General features: G+C 44.6%; 1 protein-coding gene across 1 annotated transcript in view; it reads right to left on the reverse strand.

The window, feature by feature from the left end:
* LOC124152667 (mucin-2-like) overlaps nt 1-27,434 on the reverse strand; it is a 30,473-nt gene that overhangs the window by 1,803 nt on the left and 1,236 nt on the right. The window contains exons 2-16 of the mRNA XM_048395464.1: nt 25,768-26,716; nt 24,043-25,667; nt 23,974-23,984; nt 22,493-23,879; nt 19,271-19,325; nt 15,498-15,638; nt 13,890-14,195; nt 13,040-13,357; nt 11,837-11,977; nt 10,858-11,160; nt 10,309-10,458; nt 8,809-8,955; nt 7,661-7,963; nt 5,581-6,438; nt 1,992-2,069 (exon numbers count right to left, since the gene is read on the reverse strand). Of these exons, the coding sequence (XP_048251421.1) occupies nt 1,992-2,069; nt 5,581-6,438; nt 7,661-7,963; nt 8,809-8,955; nt 10,309-10,458; nt 10,858-11,160; nt 11,837-11,977; nt 13,040-13,357; nt 13,890-14,195; nt 15,498-15,638; nt 19,271-19,325; nt 22,493-23,879; nt 23,974-23,984; nt 24,043-25,667; nt 25,768-26,716 (6,772 nt within the window). The remainder of the gene's footprint in view (nt 1-1,991; nt 2,070-5,580; nt 6,439-7,660; nt 7,964-8,808; nt 8,956-10,308; nt 10,459-10,857; nt 11,161-11,836; nt 11,978-13,039; nt 13,358-13,889; nt 14,196-15,497; nt 15,639-19,270; nt 19,326-22,492; nt 23,880-23,973; nt 23,985-24,042; nt 25,668-25,767; nt 26,717-27,434) is intronic.

Consider the following 27,434-nt stretch of genomic DNA (forward strand, 5'->3'; position numbering starts at 1 on the left):
TTTTGTCACAATAGACAGATATGCCCCCACACACTACAAGAAAATAGGATATTATATTATCTTAAGACAGCTGTGAAGAATAAGTTTTTATCTTGTTTGTTGTTAAACGCCGCACTCATCATTATTCCAGCTTTATGACGGCGGTCTGTTAATATTCGAGTCTGGACCAGACTATCCAGTGATTGACTTCATGAGCATCGATCCACGCAATTGGGATACGGTGACATGCATCAACCACGTCAGGGAGCCTGAGCACCCGATCCCGTTAGTCGCCTATTACGGCAAGCATGGGTTGCTGAAGACCCCGGTTCTTCATTGGTCGATTATATCATGGGTGACAGCTGAGAAATTATTTCCATGTCTTACTCAACCCTAACTTAACACATATTAAGTCTTTTCTTCTTTCAAATTCTTATTTTCCTTGCACCAAATGTGTACCTGCAATGTGTTGTGATGCTGATGACTATATAATGGAATTACACCCACGACACAAGTATGTAGTCTGTAGCTCTATTGAAGAATTGGTAATTGTGACATCATTGTAGTTGATTGTACTAACACCTGGTGTCATCCTTAGAGACGTCATTATCAGAGCACTACAGCCCAATGTGCCACCAGGTGTCCTACACGTACAGGATATACCCATTCCAGATGTGAACACTGGGTGTCATCGAATGACAGGATGCACTGTCCATTGTGCGAACGTTTGGCGTCATCACTTGGCAGAAGAACCCAACCTCCTGTGAACACCTAGTGTCTTCGCTGGGCAGTACAAACCAACACATTGTGAGAACACCTGGTGTCTTCGCTGGGCAGTACAAACCAACACATTGTGAGAACACCTGGTGTCATCGCTGGGCAGTACAAACCAACACATTGTGAGAACACCTGGTGTCTTCGCTGGGCAGTACAAACCAACACATTGTGAGAACACCTGGTGTCTTCGCTGGGCAGTACAAACCAACACATTGTGAGAACACCTGGTGTCTTCGCTGGGCAGTACAAACCAACACATTGTGAGAACACCTGGTGTCTTCGCTGGGCAGTACAAACCAACACATTGTGAGAACACCTGGTGTCATCGCTGGGCAGTACAAACCAACACATTGTGAGAACACCTGGTGTCGTCGCTCAACAGTATAAACCAACACATTGTGAGAACACCTGGTGTCTTCGCTGGGCAGTACAAACCAACACATTGTGAGAACACCTGGTGTCATCGCTGGGCAGTACAAACCAACACATTGTGAGAACACCTGGTGTCATCGCTGGGCAGTACAAACCAACACACTATGAGATCACATCGTGTCCTCGCTGAGTAGTACAAACCAACACATTATGAGAACACCTGGTGTCATCGCTGAACAGAACAAACGAACACAGTGTGAGAACACCTGGTGTCATCGCTGAACAGTATAAACCAACACAGTGTGAGAACACCTGGTGTCGTCGCTCAACAGTATAAACCAACACAGTGTGAGAACACCTGGTGTCATCGCTGAACAGTATAAACCAACACAGTGTGAGAACACCTGGTGTCGTCGCTCAACAGTATAAACCAACACAGTGTGAGAACACCTGGTGTCGTCGCTCAACAGTATAAACCAACACAGTGTGAGAACACCTGGTGTCATCGCTGAACAGTATAAACCAACACAGTGTGAGAACACCTGGTGTCGTCGCTCAACAGTATAAACCAACACAGTGTGAGAACACCTGGTGTCGTCGCTGGCAGTACAAAACAACAAATTGTGTGAACACGTGGTGTCAAATACGGGAAATGAAGATCCATTCCTAGTCGGCATGGGGTAGTTATTTGTGAAAGACCTTACATTGTAAGGGGTAGATTACCTTTAGAGTGAGTGAGTGAGTATGGTTTTACGCCGCTTTTAACAATATTCCAGCAATATCACGGCTGGGGACACCAGAAATGGGCTTCACCCATTGTACCCATGTCGGGAATCGAACCCGGGTCTTCGGCGTGAGATTACCTTTAGAAGAATCATCATCATTTGTCGTCATCACGGGCGTATTCTGCTTGGTGTCATCAGTCACGGCGGTGTCCAGTGCTGAAGAAAAGAGTATTTTTGTTGTAAAGCAATGGAGACAAACGTCTGGAAGACAAGCAACTGGAAGACAAGCAACTGGAAGACAAGCAACTGGAAGACAAACAACTGGAAGACAAACAACTGGAAGACAAGCAACTGGAAGACAAACGACTGGAAGACAAGCGACTGGAAGACAAGCAACTGGAAGCAAACAGCTGGAAGACAAACAACTGGAAGACAAACAACTGGAAGACAAACAACTGGAAGACAAACAACTGGAAGACAAGCAGCTGGAAGACAAACATCTGGAAGACAAACATCTGGAAGACAAGCAACTGGAAGACAAACAACTGGAAGACAAACAACAGGTAGACAAACAACTGGAAGACAAGCGACTGGAAGACAAGCAACTGGAAGCAAACAGCTGGAAGACAAACAACTGGAAGACAAACAACTGGTAGACAAACAACTGGAAGACAAACATCTGGTAGACAAGCAACTGGAAGACAAGCAACTGGAAGACAAGCAACTGGAAGACAAGCAACTGGTAGACAAGCAACTGGAAGACAAGCAACTGGAAGACAAGCAACTGGTAGACAAACAACTGGTAGACAAACAACTGGAAGACAAGCAACTGGAAGACAAGCAGCTGGAAGACAAACATCTTGAAGACAAACATCTGGAAGACAAACAACTGGAAGACAAGCAACTGGAAGACAAGCAACTGGTAGACAAGCAACTGGAAGACAAACAACTGGAAGACAAGCAACTGGTAGACAAGCAACTGGTAGACAAACAACTGGTAGACAAGCAACTGGAAGACAAGCAACTGGAAAACAAGCATCTGGTAGACAAGCAACTGGTAGACAAGCAACTGGAAGACAAACAACTGGTAGACAAACAACTGGAAGACAAACAACTGGTAGACAAACATCTTGAAGACAAACAACTGGTAGACAAACAACTGGAAGACAAACAACTGGTAGACAAACAACTGGAAAACAAGCATCTGGTAGACAAGCAACTGGTAGACAAACAACTCGTAGACAAACAACTGGAAGACAAACAACTGGAAGACAAACAACTGGTAGACAAACATCTGGAAGACAAACAACTGGTAGACAAACATCTGGAAGACAAACATCTTGAAGACAAACATCTTGAAGACAAACAACAGGAAGACAAACAACTCGAAGACAAACAACTGGAAGACAAACATCTGCACGACAAACATCTGGAAGACAAACAACTGGAAGACAAACATCTGGAAGACAAACATCTTGAAGACAAACATCTGGAAGACAAACATCTTGAAGACAAACAACTGGGAGACAAGCAACTGGGAGACAAACGACTGGTAGACAAGCAACTGAGGACAAACATCTGGAAGACAAACAACTGGAAGACAAACATCTTGAAGACAAACATCTGGATGACAAACATCTGGAAGACAAACATCTGGAAGACAAACATCTGGAAGACAAACATCTGGAAGACAAACATCTTGAAGACAAACAACTGGGAGACAAGCAACTGGGAGACAAACGACTGGTAGACAAGCAACTGAGGACAAACATCTGGAAGACAAACAACTGGAAGACAAACAACTGGAAGACAAACATCTGGAAGACAAACATCTTGAAGACAAACATCTGGAAGACAAACATCTGCACGACAAACAATTTGAAGACAAACAACTGGAAGACAAACATCTGGAAGACAAACATCTGGAAGACAAACATCTTGAAGACAAACAACTGGGAGACAAGCAACTGGGAGACAAACGACTGGTAGACAAGCAACTGAGGACAAACATCTGGAAGACAAACATCTGGAAGACAAACATCTGGAAGACAAACAACTGGAAGACAAACAACTGGAAGACAAACATCTGGAAGACAAACAACTGGAAGACAAACAACTGGAAGACAAACATCTGGAAGACAAACATCTTGAAGACAAACATCTGGAAGACAAACATCTGGAAGACAAACAACTGGAAGACAAACAACTGGAAGACAAACATCTGGAAGACAAACATCTGGAAGACGACATCTTGAAGACAAACATCTGGAAGACAAACATCTGGAAGACAAACATCTTGAAGACAAACAACTGGGAGACAAGCAACTGAGGACAAACATCTGGAAGACAAACAACTGGAAGACAAACAACTGGAAGACAAACATCTGGAAGACAAACATCTGGAAGACAAACATCTTGAAGACAAACGACTGGTAGACAAGCAACTGAGGACAAACATCTGGAAGACAAACAACTGGAAGACAAACAACTGGAAGACAAACATCTGGAAGACAAACATCTTGAAGACAAACATCTGGAAGACAAACATCTGCACGACAAACATCTGGAAGACAAACAACTGGAAGACAAACATCTGGAAGACAAACATCTGGAAGACGACATCTTGAAGACAAACATCTGGAAGACAAACATCTGGAAGACAAACATCTTGAAGACAAACAATTGGGAGACAAGCAACTTGGAGACAAACGACTGGTAGACAAGCAACTGAGGACAAACATCTGGAAGACAAACAACTGGAAGACAAACATCTGGAAGACAAACATCTGGAAGACAAACAACTGGAAGACAAACATCTGGAAGACAAACATCTGGAAGACAAACATCTTGAAGACAAACATCTGGAAGACAAACATCTGGAAGAGAAACATCTTGAAGACAAACAACTGGGAGACAAGCAACTGGGAGACAAACGACTGGTAGACAAGCAACTGAGGACAAACATCTGGAAGACAAACAACTGGAAGACAAACATCTTGAAGACAAACATCTGGAAGACAAACATATTGAAGACAAAAATCTGGAAGACAAACAACTGGAAGACAAACATCTGGAAGACAAACATCTGGAAGACGACATCTTGAAGACAAACATCTGGAAGACAAACATCTGGAAGACAAACATCTGGAAGACAAATAACTGGGAGACAAGCAACTGAGGACAAACATCTGGAAGACAAACAACTGGAAGACAAACAACTGGAAGACAAACATCTGGAAGACAAACATCTGCACGACAAACATCTGGAAGACAAACAACTGGAAGACAAACATCTGGAAGACAAACATCTGGAAGACGACATCTTGAAGACAAACAACTGGAAGACAAACATCTGGAAGACAAACATCTGGAAGACAAACAACTGGGAGACAAGCAACTGGGAGACAAACGACTGGTAGACAAGCAACTGAGGACAAACATCTGGAAGACAAACAACTGGAAGACAAACATCTGGAAGACAAACAACTGGAAGACAAACATCTGGAAGACAAACATCTGGAAGACAAACATCTGGAAGACAAACATCTTGAAGACAAACAACTGGGAGACAAGCAACTGGGAGACAAACGACTGGTAGACAAGCAACTGAGGACAAACATCTGGAAGACAAACAACTGGAAGACAAACATCTGGTAGACAAACAACAGATGCTCGGACCAATGATACACAATGTCGTCAGTTAAGGTTGATCAAGAGAAACACTCACGTGACGCATCCTTGTCATCCGTAGATGGCCCCTCTGTTTCAGACGTTCCTGATGAAGATGCTGTTGCCGTCGTTGATGTAGTGGGTAGAGCAGTCGTTGTAGCTTCGGCAGTAGTCGTAGAACTGGTGGTAGTTGTGGGAGTTGATTGAAGTGTAGTGGTAGAACTGGTGGTAGTTATCAAAGTGGCGGTAGACGATGGAGTGGTGAGAGTAGTCGGAGTGGTGACAGTGGTTGGTATAATAGTTGTTATTGTTGTTGTCTTTGTAGTGGTAGTTGATGGGGTGGTTGTTGCAGATTTTGCCGTTGATGGGTTCCTTGTTGTAGAAGATGTCGTTGATGGGGTCGTTGTTGTAGAGGTTGTTGATTGAGTCATTGTTGTAGAGCTGGTCGGTGATGGGGTGGTTGTTGTAGAGGTGGATGTCGATTGGGTTGTTGTTGTAGAAGTAGACGTTGATGGAGTCGTTGTTGTAGAGCTGGTCGTTGATGGGGTGGTTGTTGTAGAGGTAGACGTTGATGGGGTCGTTGTTGTAGAGGTAGTTGATCGGGTTGTTGTAGATGTGGTTGTTGATGGCGTCGTTGTTGTAGAGGTGGGCGTTGATGGAGTCATTGTTGTAGAGGTAGTTGATGGGGTTGTTGTAGATGTGGTTGTTGATGGCGTCGTTGTTGTAGCGGTGGTCGTTGATGGCGTCATTGTTGTAGAGGTGGACGTTGATGAGGTCGTTGTTGATGTGGTCGTTGTTGTAGATGTGGTCGTTGATGTGGTCGTTGTTGGGGTCATTGTTGTAGATGTAGTAGTTGTGGTAGAAGTGGTTGACGGGGTTGTGGTGGTCAGTGGAGTTGTTTTTTCATTGCATGAACCTGATATATATAAAGTAGTATTAGTATGAAGTAATTATGTGGCCAAATACAACCTCATTCCTCCAAAGAGGAAGTATATGCAATGCGGAAAATATATTCAATCAGCTTGAGGAGTCATTTCATGACGTTTCGGGGCGTAAAATGTCAACAGCAGGATGTACGGAATGTTCCGATCTGATCGGGCTTGCACACCCTGCCCAGGCGAATTTATCATTTAACAAATCATGACAAAGACTTATTTCAGGTGAAATATTTGTATGTGACAATTACATTTTGGACATTAATCTGGTGACCACCATCTCATTATTAATATGGCCACTTGTGTATACAATCCATGGTGACGTGACGAACAAATGACGTCACAGAATGCATTAAAATAATAGTCCATTTGCATGGCGTCACTTTTCCATGCTGAATATCATGCTCAAAGCGCATAATTACCCCGGTCAATTGATCAGATCATTCTCCACTCATTATGCACCCAGTGCTGCCCGTGAGGCGCCAGAAGGATAGCGGCCACATTGCCATCTCATCCTACCGGGTACCCACTCACTGCTTGGTGAACAGAGGCACATTTCGAACAAAGTCACTTGCCCAAGGAGACACGTGTGTTACATGTGCTTTCGTGTTGGGCAGGGCCGAAGCCCAAGAAACTCTCAGGAGTCAAGCTGCCGAACAGTCACCCATCCAACTAGCCTCCGCACCAACGTTGCTTAAACTTCACCCGATTTGTGACCTATGCTCTGTGCACACGACCACGTTTCACCACGTCATGACGTCTTCACAAGAAGGCGAGAGACCAAACAGGTATCTAAATATTGTGCCGAATAATGATAATGACGTTTACAAGTCACACTGACCCGTGAAGATTCAGGGGTAGAATAGGTCTTCAGCAATCCATACTTGCCGTAAAAGGCGACTATGCTTGTCGTAAAAGGCGACTAACGGGATTGGGTGGTCAGGCTCGCTGACTTGGTTGATACATGTCATCGATCCCAATTGCGTGGATCGATGTTCATGATATTAATCACTGGATTGTCTGGTCCAGACTCGATTATTTACAGACCGCTGTCATATAGCTGGGATATTGCTGAATGCGGCGTTAAACAACAAACCAACCAACCAACCAACCAACCAACAAGTCAAACTAAATGATTAAACTTTTGTTTCGAAGAGTTTCCTCTCACAAGCGCCCTAACAAAAAATCCTACACCAGTCTCACCAAGTGAAAACGTCTGCTGCACACATTCAATGACACTGTCAGGATCGGCCCAGAATTCCTCCGACGTCTTTACCCGGTAGCCACTTTCACATGCGCACTTCCTGTCTCGGCATTCCGCGAACAGTCCACAGTTGTCTATTCCCGGACTACAGCCCTCGCTGATGGCCTTTGTGCCTAGCTGCGAGCACGTGTTCAACGTCGTCTTTCTGAAGAAGCTCATGCAGGCACAGATGCCGTTACTGCAGTAGGCGAAGGGGCTGAGACACTTAGAGTTGCCGTCGCAGACATCGCTGATGTTGGACGCTAAAACGGATATTGATAATTTATGTAAAACCGTCCACAATATCAAAGAAGGATATGAAAGACACAACAGAACACGATGTCGCAATTTCAAAATGTATAAATGTATATGACAGCTGAGAAGAAACTCGTCAAAGGAATAAAAGCGTCAGATTGGAATATTATGCAAATATTCCGGTGTTTGTTAATCACTGCACTTGCCTTTGTATGTGATTGTGACGGTGCAACATCTGATGCAGGATACGCTCATCTTTTCGCAAACACCCTATATCAATAATTGATAGTAATTCATAAACACATGCTTATGGCATAGTCTGAATCCAACAGTGGACTCTTTGCCGGACATTTATTATCATCGTGTTTGTTTGTTTGTTGTTAAACGCCGCACTCAGATATATTCCAGCTAAATGACGGCGGTCTGTAAATAATCATGTTTGGACCAGACAATCCAGTTATTGACATCATGAACATCGATCCATGATTGGTCTCGATGATATGCATCAACCAAGTCAGCGAGCCTGAGCACCTTATCCCGTTAGTCGCCTTTTACGGCAAGCATGAGTGAGTGAGTGAGTGAGTGAGTGAGTGAGTGAGTGAGTGAGAGAACGAGTGAGTGAGTGAGTGAGTGAGTTAGTTTTCACGGCGGGGGACACCAGAAATGGGCTTCACACATTGTACCCCTGTCAGGAATCGAACCCGGGTCTTAGGCGTGACGAGCGAACGCTTTAACCACTAGGCTACCCGACCGCCCGGTACCTTAAACAAAATATACTTTTCAGGAATGTTTACATGACTATTGAAGGAATACCTAAAAGCACATTCGGTCTATCATTCGGCCTCATACCAACCTGTCAAGCATCTGCTGCGATCTATTGAAGGCGCATACCCAACGTTGCAGAGGCAGTTGTTTCCCCTACACCCGTTTGGCCGACAGGTGGCGTAGTCTGGACATTCACTTGACGTTGTACATGTATCCAATATTGGCTTGACTGAAACTGAGACGCCATACAACTCATTATTTGTTAGAACATCAGGATGATAATTGAACGATTTTTTTTAACATTTTGTAGGTTTGGTAAAATCACTTTTTCACAAAGATAGAATATATTGGTTTACACATGATTAAAATCCGAAGGGAATTCGTCAAATATTGATAGATATATTTTAGTTCAACTTATAGGAAAATGTGTTTCTTAAATATAAATTGCCGGGCAAAGAACGTATACACCCATTTACGATGGTGGCTAAAATGAAACAAACAAGACATGGTTATTCGATGGTGAGTGAGTGAGTATTGTTTTTACGCCAGTTATAATAACATTTCATCAACATATCGGTGGAGACACAAGACATTGGATATACACGCTGAAATCACGGAGGAGAGGCGGTAGGGTAGTGGTTAAAGCGTTCGCTCGTAACGCCGAAGACCCGGGTTCGAATCCCGACATGGGTACAATGTGTGAAGCCCATTTCTGGTGTCCCCCGCCGTGATATTGCTGGAATATTGCTAAAAAAGCGGCGTAAAACCAAACTCACTCACTCACTCACAGAGGAGGTTGAACCCGTCCCTTCGACAAGAAGGGCGAAAATATAACAAATTAGTTATCCCACTCCCCTTCCCCGCCCCTTTATAAAACTAAGTGGTCAACAGAGATGTGGTTATAATGTTGAGCAAGGAAAAATAGCATCGGTTCCCTGAACATGATCATCATACTGTAGACAGAATGCAACCCACCTGTGTCTTGAAGATCCGATTTAGAGTAGGTCTTCAGCAACCCATGCTTGCCAAAAAAGGCAACTATGCTTGTCCTAAGCGGCGACTAGCGGGGTCGGGTGGTCAGGCTCGCTGACTTGGTTCATTCATGTCATTGACACCAACTGCGTGGATCGATGCTCATGATGTCAATCACTGGATTATGTGGTCCAGAGTCGATTATTTATAGACCGCCTTCATATAGCCTAACTATTGCTGAGTGCGGCGTTAAAAACAAACAAACTTGAAGAAGATGTTGGCGATGGAACGATTTGAATTCATTATATGTGCAGGAAATATATATTTATTTATTTATTTATTTATTTTTGTGTAACGCCGCACTCAGCAATATTCCAGCTGGCGGTCTGCATATAATCGAGTCGGGACCAGAAAATCCAGTGACTAACATCATGAGCATCGATTGGGCTACGATGACATGCATCAGCCAAGTCAGCGAGCCTGACCATCCGATCCCTCTAGTCGCCCCTTGCGACAAGCGTAGTCGCCTTTTATGGCAAGCATGGGTGTCTGAAGACCAATTCTACCCCGGATCTTCACGGGTATAACAGTATGCATTGTTCAAAAGGATTGTTACCTGGTGCAGTAGTCGCAGTTGTTGTTAACGTTGTCGAAGTCGTGATTGTTGTTTTCGTCGTTGTTGGAGATGTAGTCGTTGGTTTTGTAGTCGTCAAAGGAACTGTTGTCAATCCAGCTGGTAGAGTAAGGGGGCTACCATTGCACGTGTCTAACAAACGAAAAACACAGACATATTTAATATTAATCTAATTTAATAATATTCATCATACTAAGAAAAGGGGGAGAGGTACACTGTGAATATATTTTCTAAAGCGTCATATTTATATTCGCCATCTTACATAGAGACGAGACCCGTGAAGATCCGGGATAGAATAGGTCTTCAGCAACCCATGCTTGCTGTAAAAGGCGACTATGCTTGCCATAAGAGGCGAATAAAGGGATCGGGTGGTCAGGCTCGCTGACTTGGTTGATGCATGTCATCGTATCCCAATTGCGTGGATCGATGTTCATGATGTTAATCACTGGATTGTCTGGTCCAGACTCGATTATTCACAGACCGTGGTCGTATAGCTTGAATAGGTGTTAAACAACAAACAAACAAACAAACCAAGAGACGATGTTTCTTGAACACACTCAATGACACTGTCGGGATCGGCCCAGAATTCCTCAGTCGTTTTATCCCGGAAACCACTTCTACACACGCACTTCCGGTCTCGGCATTCCGCGAACAGTCCACAGTCGTCCAAACCTGATGTGCACTCTTCACCTATGACCTTTGACCCAAGCTGCGAGCACGTGTTCAACGTCGTTTTCCTGAAGAAGCTCATGCAGTCACAGACGCCGTTACTGCAGTAGGCGAAGGGGCTGAGACACTTGATGGTGACGTCGCAGGCTCTGTCGATTGCGGCCGCTAGTTAAAAAGAGAGTCATTATGGTGAGACGAAAGGAGGTTTAACTTCGCGTTCAAGATTATTCCGCTTATTTCGAGACGGGCATGCATGTGTGTGCATGTGTGTGTATGTGTGAGCGGTCTAATGCAAGTTAAAAAACATCTTAACGTGAGACAATGTCCATGTTTTTGTTTGTTTGATTGTTTGTTGTTTAACGCTGCACTCAGCAATTTTCCAGCTATATGATGGCGGTCTGTAAATAATCGAGTCTGGACCAGACAATCCAGTGCTTGACATCATGAGCATGGATCCACGCAATTGGGATACGACGACATGCATCAACCAAGTCAGCAAGCGACCACCTGATCCCGTTAGTCGCCTCTTACGACAAGCATAGTCGCCTTTTACAGTAAGCATGGGTTGCTGAAGATCTATTCTACCCCGGATCTTCACAGGGTCCACTCTTTATGAATAGATTTAATATGAAACAGATGATGACAACGAGTTGTGTCCCTTATATTAGTAGCCTTGACCCATGGATTGTGTTTACAACCTCAGAAAAATAGTGATGACGTGACAAATGGCGAAATTAACTTAAATCAAATAAAAACGAGATAATTGTTACGTCTTACAAGAAAAATTAATATCAATTTTAATTTCAATTCGTCTTTAAAATACTTCTAACAATTTACTTACCTTTCAAACAGATTGTTTGATCCGGTGTGGGGACGTATCCGACGTCACAGAGACAGGTGACCCCCTGACACCCATTGGGCCGGCAGGTGGCGTTGTCTGGACAGTCACTGTGCGCCGTGCAGGTGTCCATTATTGACTTGGCTGTAACAGAAGGATCTGCAGTCGTAGAAAAGAGTTAGTGCTTTAGTGAGGTAACTGCCACTTTTTCTTTGGGCGCAACCATTTCATTTTGAGAGGGTGTGGGGGCGGGATTTTTCAAAACAATAATTAATTAATTTCTCAGAGTGAGTATGGTGGTGTTCCACTTTTAGCAATATTCCATCAATATCAGCGTGGGTGACATCTGGAATAGACTTCACACCATGTCGCGAATCGAACACGGGCCTTTGGCGTGATGAGTGAACGCTTCAACCATAAGGCTATCCCACAGCCCCCTTTTCTCAGAATAAACAGGGAATATGAGCATGATATTTAAGGATATGATCATACAAGAACTGATGTTTGTCCATTTAACACACTTAACATCTCAAAGGAAATATGTATGAAAATGAAAAATTGTCTTCTCAAAAATAACATGCCCAGAGATCTAAGCTTTAAGAGGATGTTTACAACTAAAAAAACACATAATATTACCACAGCTGTAAACCTCTGACCATACAATCAACAGTATCAAGAGTTTGTTTAACAAAAAGTTTGTTTGTTTGTTGTTTAACGCCGCACTCTGCAAAATTCCAGCTATATGACGGCGGCCTGTAAATAATCGAATCTGGACCAGACAATCGAGAGATTGTGATCATGAGCAAAGGTCCATGTCGTTGGTGTAAGCTGGCACGCAATCAACCAAGTCTCACGGGCCATTGGGTCGCCTCTTACGACCAGCACAGGTTGCTGGGGAGGGAGGGGCGCGGGGGTCAATTCAAATCCAGAATCTCCACGGGGATCCAGTGATGTATCCAAGGCTTCTCGGCGACTAACGGGATCGGGTGATGAGGCTCGCTGACTTGGTTGATGCATGTCATCGATCCCAATTGCGTAGATCGATGCTCATGATGTCAATCACAGGATTATGTGGTCCAGACTAGATTATTTACAGACAGACGTCATATAGCTGGAATATTGCAGAGTGCGGCGTTAAACAACAAACAAACAAACAAAACTACATCTCGGAATCCCAGGAGTTGATAGTGATCTTTCGCGTATTACCTCGTACTGTCAACTCAGACGTAGTGTATGTAGTCTCAGAAGTCGAGGTTGGGTTCGTCAGAGTTGAAGTAGTGGTCGCAGTTGTGCTTGTGGTTGTTTCTGGCGATGTAGTGGTTGTAACCGTTGTCGTGGGAGTAGTAGTTGTAGTTGCTGTCGGCGTTGTAGGTGTTGTCGTCGGTGAAGTAGTTGTGGTTGGAATAGAGGTTGTTGTAGCAGTAGTAGTGGAAGTTGTTGTCGTCGAAGGTGTAGTAGTTGTGGTTGTTGTGGGTGTAGTTGTTGACGTTGTGATAGTGGATAACTGTACTCCATTGCAAGAATCTGAAATAGAAGTTAGAATAGATCAATGTAGTCTTTTATTATATTTATGGCATGATCACACAGACCACAGAGGGAAAGAACATTTTGAACTAAAATCAAAGTATTGGGCTGTATGTTGCCTTTACGCATAGATTGTTTGTTTGTTGTTTATTTGTTATTTAACCCCGCACTCAGCAATATTCCAGCTATATGATGGCGGTCTGTAAATAATTGGTTTGGACCAGACAATCCAGTGATTGATATCAAGAGCATCGATCCAAGCAATTGGGATACGATGACACGCATCAACCTAGTCAGCGAGCCTGACCACCCGATTCGTCGCCTCTTAAGACAAGCTTATAGTCGCCTTTGCTGAAGACCAATTCCAACCCGGTTCTTCACGGGTCACGCTTTGACTTGTTTGTGTCATGAATATGTAAACACCTATCATAAACATTTCATTTATCAACAAATTATCACTTCAAAATAATTTAGTTCGTTTCTTTAAATTATACATCGTTTTTTAAGTGACAATAAAAGAGATTCGCTTCACCTAACGAATAGTCCAATTCCACACATTCCTCTCTTGACTCCGGGTTCACCCAGTACTCTTCACTTGTTCTTTGACGATAGCCCGCGTCACACTGACAGGTGCCCGCTGTGCACGAGGCGTGCGTGGAGCACGTGTCTGACGGGGTGCACGTGGCCCCGACGATCTTTGCGCTCCGCGAAGCGACGCAAGTGTTCATTTCTGTCACTCTTGCAATTGACAAGCAGTCACATCGTCCACTGATGCACGTGGCATACACACCGCCAAGACATTTCACCGTGCTATCGCACGTGTCACTCACGTTACCAGCTGGAAGTGGAACAACAATTTAAATTGTGAATGGGATTATTTAATGGCAACTATTTTTGGTAAACTATAATAAACCGGAAAGTAAGTGAGTGAGTTTAATGCCGCTTTATACAGTATTCCAGTTATATCACGGCGTGTCAGCTTAATGTGGGAGGAAAACCCGATGTGATGCATGTCTCAGACGTTTACCACTTCGGTGAAACCCACGTGCACGGGTATGGTGCTGACAAACCTAGAAACATAATCGGGGCGAACCGGGATTTGAACCCACAATCATAGGTTTCTGGCGTGCCCAAGTGAACTCTGCACAGCCAATCGCGGCGCCTTAGACGAGTGGGCCATCCGTGACCCCAAACCGGAAAGGGAATGGAAATATGTATTCATCTGTTGTTACCTGATCTAACGAGTTTTCGTAATCCGGGATTCGAACATTCGGCCCCCTTTTACAAAGCATCTCAGCGCTTAGGTGATTGTAACTCCCATACTTTACTATAGAGTTACGACACTCAGAGTCACAAAATCACTTTGAGGAACGTGACCCAGGATTCTGCACGCCTTTGTGACGCATCTCTCCACATCGGAAATAACTCGACAAATTGAAAATAAACTGTGTTTTGGACCTTAAGATTCAAGTGTGTCGGCGACAGATTCAATCAAGTAACGTATTGATAACGTTTATAATGTTTGGTCAATGCAATTTTCAAGTGTATACTCCCTTTTGCCCCACAGTTTATCACTGAAAAATTCATTGAGTGAGTATGGTTTTACGCCGCTTTTAGCAATATTCCAGCAATATCACGGCGGGGGACACCAGAAATGGGTTCACACATTGTACCCATGTCGGGAATCGAACCCGGGTCTTAGGCGTGACGAGCGAACGCTTAAACCACTAAGCTACCCGACCGCCCCTATCACTGAAAAAAGGGAACGAAGTAGCTAAGAATAACAACAAAAGCTGACCATTATCTTATAAGTTAAAAAACGACAAAAACCTTCCACAATCAAACGAAAGTTCTGCCAAAGCAGAGTCCATTGTAGGATTCCGATTTTGAGTTAAATGAAGTAAATTTATGGTATAAACTCTAAGATTACGCCCGTGAGTGAGTGAGTATGGTTTTACGCCGCTTTTAGCAATATTCCAGAAATATCACGGCGGGGGACACCAGAAATGGGCTTCACACATTGTACCCCTGTCGGGAATCGAACCCGGGTCTTAGGCGTGACGAGCGAACGTTTAAACCACTAAGCTACCCGACCGCCCCTATTACGCCCGTGAAAATAACCAATTAGTATATGTCTTACCTATAAGGCATGACAGTCGGTCAGGTGACACGACATACCCCATGTGACACAGACACACGTAACCTTGGCAACTATAAGGCGAACAACCGGCGTTGTCAGGGCACCGAGATTCGTATGTGCAGCTGTGATAAATGGCTTCGGCTGAAATGAACAGAAAAAGTGCGTGAGTGAAAGGGTTTTTTCTGCTGAAGAAAATGATTTCAACTGTAAAAGCTAGTCAACAAATTATTCAACTATGAAGCTGGGAAATACTCTATTCTGAGAGTACTTTTCTATTAATTGTATCTTCCAAGGCTGTTTCAGTCAGAGCTGCATCACCGTGGAAGAAACTATTAATAGAATAGTACTTCTTTCTCATTCATTGTCCGTAGGCATTTTAAAATAGGTTATAATAAGCAGATTGCGGAAACATTCAATATGCAAGGTATGTGTGGAAATATGTTTTTGCAAAGAGCGTATTTCAATGTTTTCTTTCTAGCATAGTGTGACGTCATAAGTGTTGCACACAATCAGCGGTGTGCCGTCATGATAGTCAGGTGCAGTGTATAACTAACATTGAAAGGCTTGCTTCTCAGATTTCCGGGCGCGCAGTTCATGTTGGCTATAGTCTAGTCTAGTTGTGCTTCACGCGTTTTATGTCTGTCAAATATGTTAGTGAAACAAATTGTGGTTAAAAAAACAATGCCCAAAACACATAAAACGCTATTATTTGTTTATAGGCTTTTACCGATTCCTGACTTAAAATCAAAAATGCATTTAAAACAATGGACTAAAGCCATACCGTCTCACTCACTATCTTCGCTAAACCATCAGAGCATGTTTTGATTTGTTGTGGTAGAATGGCTAAACACGATCTGTGTCAATGCAGTTTTTAAATATAACAGTTTTGTTTACACCCTACATTTCAACGTAAAGCTGGCAAACTAAAGTCTCGGGCAAAAGAAAGTATGCATTTGAAACTTTGATTTGACCAAGACACTACAAACGTTTTCAAGACGTGACTAGGCTGGGAACTGCCATTATAATGTCCAAAACGTAACTAAGATACCAATATCAAGTACATGATCGGATAACCATTTATTGTTTGTTTAATTTTTGCTATTATAAAAATATATGTGTATACTTTCTTTCTTACCGGCTGTTTACCCGTTCATTTCCATCAGACACCACAATGATTAAGTCTGTCCTCATTTTTTTCTGAGCTTCCCATCTTCGACCGCCCTAAATTCTGACGTTATTTAAATAATAGATAAGTTTTCGTATCTCATATTTTCCCACCGCAGTGGATATTATGCCTCGATGTGATAAAAACAAAATACTTCTTACCATTGAAAACTCTTAAAAAACACAGATCAGCTTGATCTTTCTTTACTTAAATTTTAAATTTTAGTTTCGACTGAAGCAAGTGTTTTAAACTGTTATAAAATAAGTTACACAATTAGTGGAAACAGTTTTATTTTATATATTTTTCATTGCTCTCTCGCTGGTTGATGTTTGAGATATGAAACACATTAAAAAATATTGATGGCCTAATGTATATCTGATAACTAACTATCGTATTTTTTCCCGTATATCTTATTTTTCGGGATTTATGTTTGAGACAGATATATAGCCACCCCGGCGCGTTAACGTGTGTTTTGGGGGACGAACCTTAGGATTTTTTAAAAATTTTCAAACATTTCCGAGTACTGATATTCTCAAATGGTCGACACTTTACCTGTAACACTTAAGTGAATCAACACTTGATTACTCGCAGTAAATATCCCGTACAGCACTTCGAGATAATCAAACAACGCTGTCTGTTTCTAATTGCTGTAAATCCACGAGACTCGTGTCATAAAATCGCCCCCCACCTGGGAACCAGAACCGTTAGTTTGGGAAGCCAGTAATTGAATTTTTTTTTGTATTTCCGCAAATTTGCAATCAAGGTTTTTTCCAGGTATTTCCTCAAGGTAGCAACTTACAACCATGTCACCATTACAGCTATGGAATTTAGATAGGGGGTCGCTGCTATTGTGTGATAGGGTGGTAAGTCTTCCTGCATCCTCTGACAACTAGGCTAGAGGGGATGGAAGATCGTAGACACGACTGACAGTGTTTGTTCAGGGAATTGGCCCCACTGCGGGAGGTACGCGTCAGTCACGTCTGTTGTTTGCGACACGATCGCCAAGACGCGACCAAAATACTGCTTGGAAGTTGTTCACGTTGGTCGTTCGAATTCTTATCAGATTATCAGATGATAAACATGAAACATATACAGAGATTATTCTATTGTGGTAACTGTGAGAATGATAGCTTTGGTGATTCAAATGTATTTTTCATCATGTAATGTAGGTGATAGGCTCAGGATATAAAGACCTCATCTTGAGTCGGGAAATACAGTAAACTACGGTTATAACGAACACGCTTATAACGAATTGACCGATATAACGAACTTATTTTTTAGTCCCGGCCATTTGTTGCATATATGCTGTATATATGCTTATAACGAACTACGGTTATTACGAACTAAATATTAGTGGTCCCTTTGAGTTCGTTATAACCGTAGTTTACTGTATGGCATTCCCTTAACAACATTGTTTGATATACTCACAGTGGTAATTCCTTGATTACAGTTTCCGTTGATATGAGAAGACTGAATTTGTGTTTTGTTTAGAATTTGTAAAATATTTACACAAATTTATTGTATTTATGTATTTATTACAATGTATTTATACAAACATCTCATTGAATTATTGATGGGGATATTATAGATGATGATGATGATGATGGTGGTGGTGGTGGCTAGAATATACAAACATGTCATTGAATTATTTATATAGATATTATAGATGATGATGATGATGGTGATGATGATGATTGATATTGATATTATAGATATTATAGAGGAGGGGGAGGATCGTCATGATGACGGTGATGAAGTTACAATCCTATTTGAGTGTCATCATTATTATCAAGAAAATGTTTTTTAATACTTATGGTAATCGTTTCAATTATGTTAAGTACAATTGTCAACAATTTGAGGTAAAATGATTGATAATTTCACCATCTGAGCGTTTCTGAATTTAATCAATTTTCAACTGTGCTGACGCGCCATGCTGCTAAGTGTGTACAAAGTCAATATCTCAGATTGTACGTATTATACGACCCGGAAGAAGGTAGCGAAAATACAAAAACAGTGTTTGTTTGAAGCAAAAACTGAAAAAGAACAAAATTCGAAAAGAATGTTCGGTTCGGTTGGCCTTCAGGAAAAGAAACTGGCATTAGATGTAATGACGCACAAGGTGACACATTGTCATGTATGGCAAGTTCGGGGCACTGTCTCTGTTTGTTTGTTTGTTTTGTTTGTTATTTAACGCCGCGGCCAGCAATATTCCAGCTATATGACGGCTGTCTTCAAATAATCGACCCTGGACCTGACAATCCGGTGATTGATATCATGAGCATCGATCTATTCAGTTGAGATACGATGTCATACATTAACCATGTCAGCGAGCCTGACCACCCTATCCCGTTAGTCGCATCTTACGACAAGCATGCGTTGCTGAAGAGCTCTTCTACCCCGGATCTTCACGGGTCACAGGGCACTGGGGACCCTTCCTAACCCCCTACACTACCCACGAGGCAGTCTCAAGGCAGAAGTACCTGTATAGGCATCCTGTCAAGTCTTAGTCATGGAAAACAATGGCATCTATTACATCTGTGTTTGTGTGTTATATCTACATCAATGAATGATTAAGATAGTAAAGGTGTTTTTCACACATGCTACTTACTTTGAGATTCTACTCTCGGCACGAAACACAATACAAGGACAATAAATAGATTCATCTGAAACAAAACGAAAAGTAAGGCAAATATTACAAAAATCATAAAACAGTTGAAACCTGTTAATACAAAGGGTTTGGTTTCCACCGAGATCGCCCGGATTAATAAATTCACGATTATCGAATCATGAGAACGGAGTTGTTGTTTGTTTTGGTTTTTTTGTTCTTTAACCCCGCATCCAGCAATATTCAAGCTATATGACTTCTGTAAATAATCCAGTCTGGACCAGACAATCCAGTTATTGATATCATAAGTATCGATCAACGCAATTGGGATACAATTCCATGCATCAACCAAGTCAGAGAGCATGACCACCTGACCCCGTTAGTCAACTGTTACGACAAGCATAGGTTGCTGAAGACCAATTCTATCCCGGATCCTCACGGGAGTATCTTTTATACATGTATGTGTTCTCATTAGAAGGTATTTGGATTAAGAAGTTTGTACTAAGAAAGATTAACTGTATACATACTTAGCATATGCAACAAACAAAGCAATCAAGTTTGTCCAACCGGTGAAAGTTTTTAAAGAAATTAAAGGAATTCGAATTGATTCGAGATACCCCACTCAACACGAAGTGTATACCATCATCAGTTTGGCGACCAAGACTTGCTTGCTTGCTTTGTTTGTTTGTTTGTTTGTTTGTTTGCTTGTTTGTTCTTTAACGCCGCACTCGGCAATATTCCGGCTATGCGACGGCGGTCTGTAAATAATCGAGTCTGGGCCAGACAATCCAGTGATTGACATCATGATCATCGATCCACGTAATTGGGATCGATGACATGCATGAACCAAGTCAGCGAGCCTGACCAACCGATCCCGTTAGTCGCCTTTTACGACAACCATAGTCGTCTTTTACGACAAGCATAGTCGTCTTTTACGACAAGCATGGGTTGCTGAAGACCTATTCTACCCCGGATCTTCACGGGTCACCAAAACATGCATTGACACCGGATACATCTTGCCACATTTGCAATAGATCATAGATACCATATTTCATTCATCAATATATAATTTTGTAAATGTGAAAAAGACGAATACATATTTTAAAGTTCTGTACACACGATCAACGTCGTACAGCTCTTTTTAATGCACACTGAAGATGAATTCATGTAATAACACCGTAGCTGCAAATCAGAATAATTTTGAGTCTAGGTTGTTAGCACCATACCCGTGCTCGTGGATTTTAATGAGTTCGTAAATGTCAAAGATACTCTCTAGTATCCCCCCCCCCCCCCCCCCCCCCCCCCCACACACACACACACATCAAGCTGACATTCAATTATACCACTGAATTACTGTTCAAAGTGGAGTTAAACCAAACTCCCTGCCCTGTCAGTATGAGGAAGAAGTTGTTGATATATATTTAATTCCTAAAGTTGTATCGAACTTGAATTCCAGTAAAATAAATTAATCACATACGTTCCCCGTCTTACCTTGGTATTGAAAGATCCACTCATATAAAATTAACATGATAAAGTTGCATGTCTCTTATATCCGCAGACCCGTCTCCATACTGAACTATTTTCAGTACATGATGTAGTGTGGCGAAAATCACATTCCGTCTGAGGACCCACCCAACTTTTTATTTACCCGGCATCAGGATCAACAACTCTCCCTGCTTCCGCTCAATTCAGATGGCATGCAGCAACATGGCGGACAATAGCGTGTCGAGCTGACGGAATCTTTACACCACGGTGTTTATAGAGAGGGGGTTTAAGACGAGGAAATCGTGATAGGATAGTCACCGAGCTGGGTGTGACGAGCCTGTCTATATTTTTAATGGCATTGTGTGTTGGCATTGTGTCTTACTAAAGAATGCCGTGATGTTTCGAATAATCCGTTACCTCAGTCCCTCTGGGTGGAGTCATTTGGGAGTAAAATGTTAAAAGTATGTTTCTTTTCGTCGGGTGGGCAATAGTAGAAGGTATGCCGAATTATATCGTTGCTTTATTCTCATTTTGGTCACACATACGTTCGACCCGTGAAGACCCGGGTTAAAAGTGGTCTTCATGCTTGTCGTTAGAGGCGACTAACGGAATCGGGTGGTCAGGTTCGCTGACTTGGTTGATGCATGTCATCTTATCCCAAATGCGTGGATCGATGCTCATGATGGTAATCACTGGATTGTCTGGTCCAGACTCGATTATTTACAGACCGCCGTCATATAGCTGGAATATTGCTGAGTATGGCATTAAACAACAAACAAACAAACAAACATCACCATTATAACGCGAACCATATCCTGTTTGTTTCAGTTGTAACCACCTCCAAACATGGTGGGCGTATACTCTTCTTTGTCCGGCAGTTTATATCAGAACCACACACTCCCAAACAGATCATGTATAATAGGATACTGAAAACCCCTGACGATGACGTTGTCTCAAGGCTGTGAATGTTCCTTGTTGGAGACCTGTGTGTGCGTCACGTGACCCGCTGGCCTGCGGAGTCCGATGATTACTTCCGCGTTCCCCTCCCACGTGAGGAGAGTTCCATTATCCGCGTGATCAGGGTTATACTATTTATAGGTTATTTTTATTCAGTGTTTTACGTGCGCGTGTAAAGCAATTCACGATCGGGATCAGTATTCAACGCATTCGGCTTCACTCGGCTTTTCCCGTCACCAAGAGTGTGCAATGTACCTCGGATAATATTGGAGTGGTGATATCGGACTTCACTGTGAACCACATACAACCGACTGAATTTGATCTCTATTTATACATAATTTGTTTTCGTTGTTTCCCGTAAGGCTTATTCGGGTATAATCGGGTTATTCCGGTCCTGAAAGGTGTGTCTTCTGGTCACAAGGGCTGCTGATTCTGAGCGGGATTTCAACCGCAAGGGATAGTTGGGAGAGTCGTACATCGCTTTCGGCTAAACTCGGGTTAATCCAGTACCAGGTAATGGTAGTGGTAGTGGTAGCAGTGGTAGTGGTAGTGGTGGTAGTCGTGATGGTAATGTCACTTGTGGTAGTGGCAGTGGTGGTGGTAGTGACAGTGGCAGTGGTGTTAGTGGTAGTGGCAGTGGCAGTGGTGGTAGTAGCAGTGGTAGTGGTAGTGGTAATGACACTGGCAGTGGTTTGAGTGGCAGTGGGAGTGACAGTGGGAGTGGTAGTGCAGTTGTAGTGACAGTGGGAGTGACAGTGGGAGTGGTAGTGCAGTTGTAGTGACAGTGGGAGTGGTTGTAGTGACAATGATAGTGGTGGTAGTGACAGTGGGAGTGGTTGTAGTGACAGTGACAGTTGTGGTAGTGACAGTGGGAGTGGTTGTAGTGACAGTGGTGGTAGTGACAGTGGGAGTGGCTGTGGTAGTAGTGACAGTGGGAGTGCCTGTAGTGACAGTGGTAGTGACAGTGACAGTGGTGGTAGTGACAGTGGGAGTGGCTGTGGTAGTAGTGACAGTGGCAGTGGTAGAAGTGACAGTGGGAGTGGCTGTAGTGACAGTGGGAGTGGTTGTAGTGACAGTGGCAGTGGTAGTGATGACAGTGGGAGTGGTTGTAGTGACAGTTGGAGTGGCTGTAGTGACAGTGGTAGTGGCTGTGGTGGTAGTGACAGTGACATTGGTGGTAGTGACAGTGGTAGTGGCTGTGGTGGAATTTGCAGTGGTGACAGCGGTAGTAGTGACAGTGGGAGTGGCTGTGGTGGTAGTGACAGTGACAGTGGTGGTAGTGACAGTGGTAGCGGCTGTGGTGGTAGTGACAGTGGCAGTGGTGACAGTGGTAGTAGTGACAGTGGGACTGGCTGTAGTGACAGTTGCAGTGGTGGTAGTGACTGTGGCAGTGGTAGTGGTGACAGTGGGAGTGGTTGTAGTGACAGTGGCAGTGGTAGTAGTGACAGTGGGAGTGGTTGTAGTGACAGTGGCAGTGGTAGTAGTGACAGTGGCAGTGGTAGTGGTGACAGTGGGGGGACAGTGGGGGTGGTAGTGGTGACAGTGGGAGTGGCTGTAGTGACAGTGGCAGTGGTGGTAGTGATAGTGGCAGTGGTAATGGTGACAGTTGGAGTGGTTGTAGTGACAGTGGTAGTGGCAGTGCGGGTGGTAGTTGTGACAGTGGGAGTGGCTGTAGTGACAGTGGCAGTGGTGGTAGTGACAGTGGGGGTGGTATCGGTGACAGTGGGAGTGGCTGAAGTGACAGTGGCAGTGGTGGTAGTGATAGTGGCAGTGGTAATGGTGACAGTTGGAGTAGTTGTAGTGACAGTGGTAGTGGCAGTGGAAGTAGTGACAGTGGGAGTGGTTGTAGTGACAGTGGTAGTGGCTGTGGTGGTAGCGGTGGTGGTAGTGGTGACAGTGGGAGTGGTTGTAGCGACAGTGGTAGTGGCAGTGGTAGTAGTGACAGTGGGAGTGGTTGTAGTGACAGTGGCAGTGGTAGTAGTGACAGTGGGAGTGGTTGTAGTGACAACGATAGTGGCAGTGGTAGTGGTGACAGTGGGAGTGGTTGTAGTGACAGTGGGGGTGGTTGTACAGACAGTGGGAGTGGTTGTAGTGACAGTGGGAGTGGCTGTAGTGACAGTGGGAGTGTTTTTTGTGACAGTGGGAGTGGTTGTAGTGACAGTGGGAGTGGCTGTGGTGACAGTGGGAGTGGTTGTAGTGACAGTGGGGGTGGTTGTAGCGACAGTGGCAGTGGTAGTGGTGACAGTGGGAGTGGTGGTAGTGACAGTGGGAGTGGCTGTAGTGACAGTGGTAGTGGTGGTAGTGACAGTGGTAGTGGCAGTGGTAGTGGTCACAGTGGCTGTGGTGGTAGTGACAGTGGCAGTGGTAGTAGTGACAGTGGGAGTGGCTGTAGTGACAGTGGGGGTGGTTGTAGTGACAGTGGGAGTGGTAGTGGTAGTGGTGACAGTGGGAGCGGCTGTAGTGACAGTAATAGTGGTAGTAGTGACACTGGGAGTGGTAGTGGTGACAGTGGGAGAGGTGGTAGTGGCTGTGGTGGTAGTGGCGGTGGTAGTGGAGACAGTGGGAGTGGTTGTAGTGACAGTGGTAGTGGCAGTGGTAGTAGTGACAGTGGGAGTGGTTGTAGTGACAGTGGTAGTGGCTGTGGTGGTAGTGACAGTGGCAGTGGTAGCAGTGACAGTGGGAGTGGTTGTAGTGACAGTGGGAGTGGCTGTAGTGACAGTGGGAGTGGTAGTAGTGACAGTGACAGTGGTAGTAGTGACAGTGGGAGTGGCTGTAGTGACAGTGGGAGTGGTTGTAGTGACAGTGGGAGCGGTAGTGGTGACAGTGGGAGAGGTGGTAGTGGCTGTGGTGGTAGTGGCGGTGGTAGTGGAGACAGTGGGAGTGGTTGTAGTGACAGTGGTAGTGGCAGTGGTAGTAGTGACAGTGGGAGTGGTTGTAGTGACAGTGGTAGTGGCTGTGGTGGTAGTGACAGTGGCAGTGGTAGCAGTGACAGTGGGAGTGGTTGTAGTGACAGTGGGAGTGGCTGTAGTGACAGTGGGAGTGGTAGTAGTGACAGTGACAGTGGTAGTAGTGACAGTGGGAGTGGCTGTAGTGACAGTGGGAGTGGTTGTAGTGACAGTGGGAGCGGTAGTGGTGACAGTAGGAGTGGCTGTAGTGACAGTGAGAGTGGCTGTAGTGACAGTGGGGGTGGTTGTACTGACAGTGGTAGTGGCTGTAGTGACAGTGGGAGTGGTTGTAGTGACAGACGGGGTGGTTGTAGTGACAGTGGTAGTGGCTGTGGTTGTAGTGACAATGGCAGTGGTAGCAGTGACAGTGGGAGTGGTTGTAGTGACAGTGGGAGTGGCTGTAGTGACAGTGGGAGTGGTAGTAGTTACAGTGACAGTGGTAGTAGTGACAGTGGGAGCGGCTGTAGTGACAGTGGGAGTGGTTGTAGTGACAATGGGAGCGGTAGTGATGACAGTAGGAGTGGCTGTAGTGACAGTGGGAGTGGCTGTAGTGACAGTAGGGGTGGTTGTACTGACAGTGGTAGTGGCTGTAGTGACAGTGGCAGTGGTTGTAGTGACAGACGGGGTGGCTGTAGTGACAGTGGGAGTGGCTGTAGTGACAGTGGGAGTGGTTGTAGTGACAGTGGGGGTGGTTGTACAGACAGTGGGAGTGGTTGTAGTGACAGTGGGAGTGGCTGTAGTGACAGTGGGAGTGTTTTTTGTGACAGTGGGAGTGGTTGTAGTGACAGTGGGAGTGACTGTGGTGACAGTGGGAGTGGTTGTAGTGACAGTGGGGGTGGTTGTAGCGACAGCGGCAGTGGTAGTGGTGACAGTGGGAGTGGTTGTAGTGACAGTGGGAGTGGCTGTAGTGACAGTGGTAGTGGTGGTAGTGACAGTGGTAGTGGCAGTGGTAGTGGTCACAGTGGCTGTGGTGGTAGTGACAGTGGCAGTGGTAGTATTGACAGTGGGAGTGGCTGTAGTGACAGTGGGGGTGGTTGTAGTGACAGTGGGAGTGGTAGTGGTAGTGGTGACAGTGGGAGCGGCTGTAGTGACAGTAGTAGTGGTAGGAATGACAGTGGGAGTGGTAGTGGTGACAGTGGGAGAGGTGGTAGTGGCTGTGGTGGTAGTGGCGGTGGTAGTGGAGACAGTGGGAGTGGTTGTAGTGACAGTGGTAGTGGCAGTGGTAGTAGTGACAGTGGGAGTGGTTGTAGTGACAGTGGTAGTGGCTGTGGTGGTAGTGACAGTGGCAGTGGTAGCAAGTGACAGTGGGAGTGGTTGTAGTGACAGTGGGAGTGGCTGTAGTGACAGTGGGAGTGGTAGTAGTGACAGTGACAGTGGTAGTAGTGACAGTGGGAGTGGCTGTAGTGACAGTGGGAGTGGTTGTAGTGACAGTGGGAGCGGTAGTGGTGACTGTAGGAGTGGCTGTAGTGGCAGTAGGAGTGGCGCTAGTGACAGTGGGGGTGGTTGTACTGACAGTGGTAGTGGCTGTAGTGACAGTGGGAGTGGTTGTAGTGACAGACGGGGTGGCTGTAGTGACAGTGGGAGTCGCTGTAGTGACAGTGGGAGTGGTTGTAGTGACAGTGGGGGTGGTTGTACAGACAGTGGGAGTGGTTGTAGTGACAGTGGGAGTGGCTGTAGTGACAGTGGGAGTGGTTGTAGTGACAGTCGGAGTGGTTGTAGTGACAGTGGGAGCGGTAGTGGTGACAGTGGGAGTGGCTGTAGTGACAGTGGGAGTGGCTGTAGTGACAGTGGGGATGGTTGTAGTGACAGTGGGAGTGGTTGTAGTGACAGTGGTAGTGGCTGTGGTGACAGTGGGAGTGGTTGTAGTGACAGTGGCTGTGGTTGTACTGACAGTGGTAGTGGCTGTAGTGACAGTGGGAGTGGTTGTAGTGACAGATGGGGTTGCTGTAGGGACAGTGCGGGTGGTAGTGGTGACAGTGGGGGGTGGCTGTAGTGACAGTGGGGGTGGTTGTAGTGACAGTGGGGGTGACAGTAGGGGTGGTTGTAGTGACAGTGGGAGTGGCTGTAGTGACAGTGGAAGTGGCAGTGGTACCAGTGACAGTGATAGTGGTAGTATTGACAGTGGAAGTGGCTCTACCAGACCACGGAGGCGGTCTAAACAATCTGAAGACCATTGGTGAGAGTGTGATTGTAATATCTCCATATTATCTCGATATGGAGTAGAATTCGTCCGTCTGAAAAACTCCCTGTTGACGTTTGTAGCAGAGAGTCTGATTGTCCTAGTCCAGACATCTCCCCGAGGCAAGGGAGTTAACTGAGTATGAAAGTCTTTCCACCCTTTCCGAACTAGGCTGGAATTTCTGGGCTCAATCGTAGCACCGCCAGTGGCTATTACGAGTTATGTCCCGTCTATGACTCTCTTATTGACCAATCAGATTCCACCTCAAATGTCACTTACTCCAAATAAAATGGCGGCGCCCAGTCAAGACGATCTCATCGATAATCAAGATCTATATTGTGATAAAACGGGTCTTACATCGCGAAGTGCATCAAATCAGGTGAGCACCTTGATTAAAAACATGAAAAGATGTAGAAAATATCAGCTGACGCCGGGTTGGCGTTACACATGCTTTGCAAATCCTGCAAGCGACCGAAATCTGCAAGACAGTTTACGAACCGGATGTCGATTTCGTTAGGCGTTTTGATTGGACTATGCATAGACCCGCTTTAACCTTTAGCCTGTTGAATTGTTTTCACACTTCTTAGCCCTGCCTGCTGGA

This window comes from Haliotis rufescens, unplaced genomic scaffold (assembly GCF_023055435.1).
Source record: "Haliotis rufescens isolate VD_foot unplaced genomic scaffold, xgHalRufe1.0.p SCAF_14, whole genome shotgun sequence".
NCBI classification, from domain to species: Eukaryota; Metazoa; Mollusca; class Gastropoda; order Lepetellida; family Haliotidae; genus Haliotis; species Haliotis rufescens.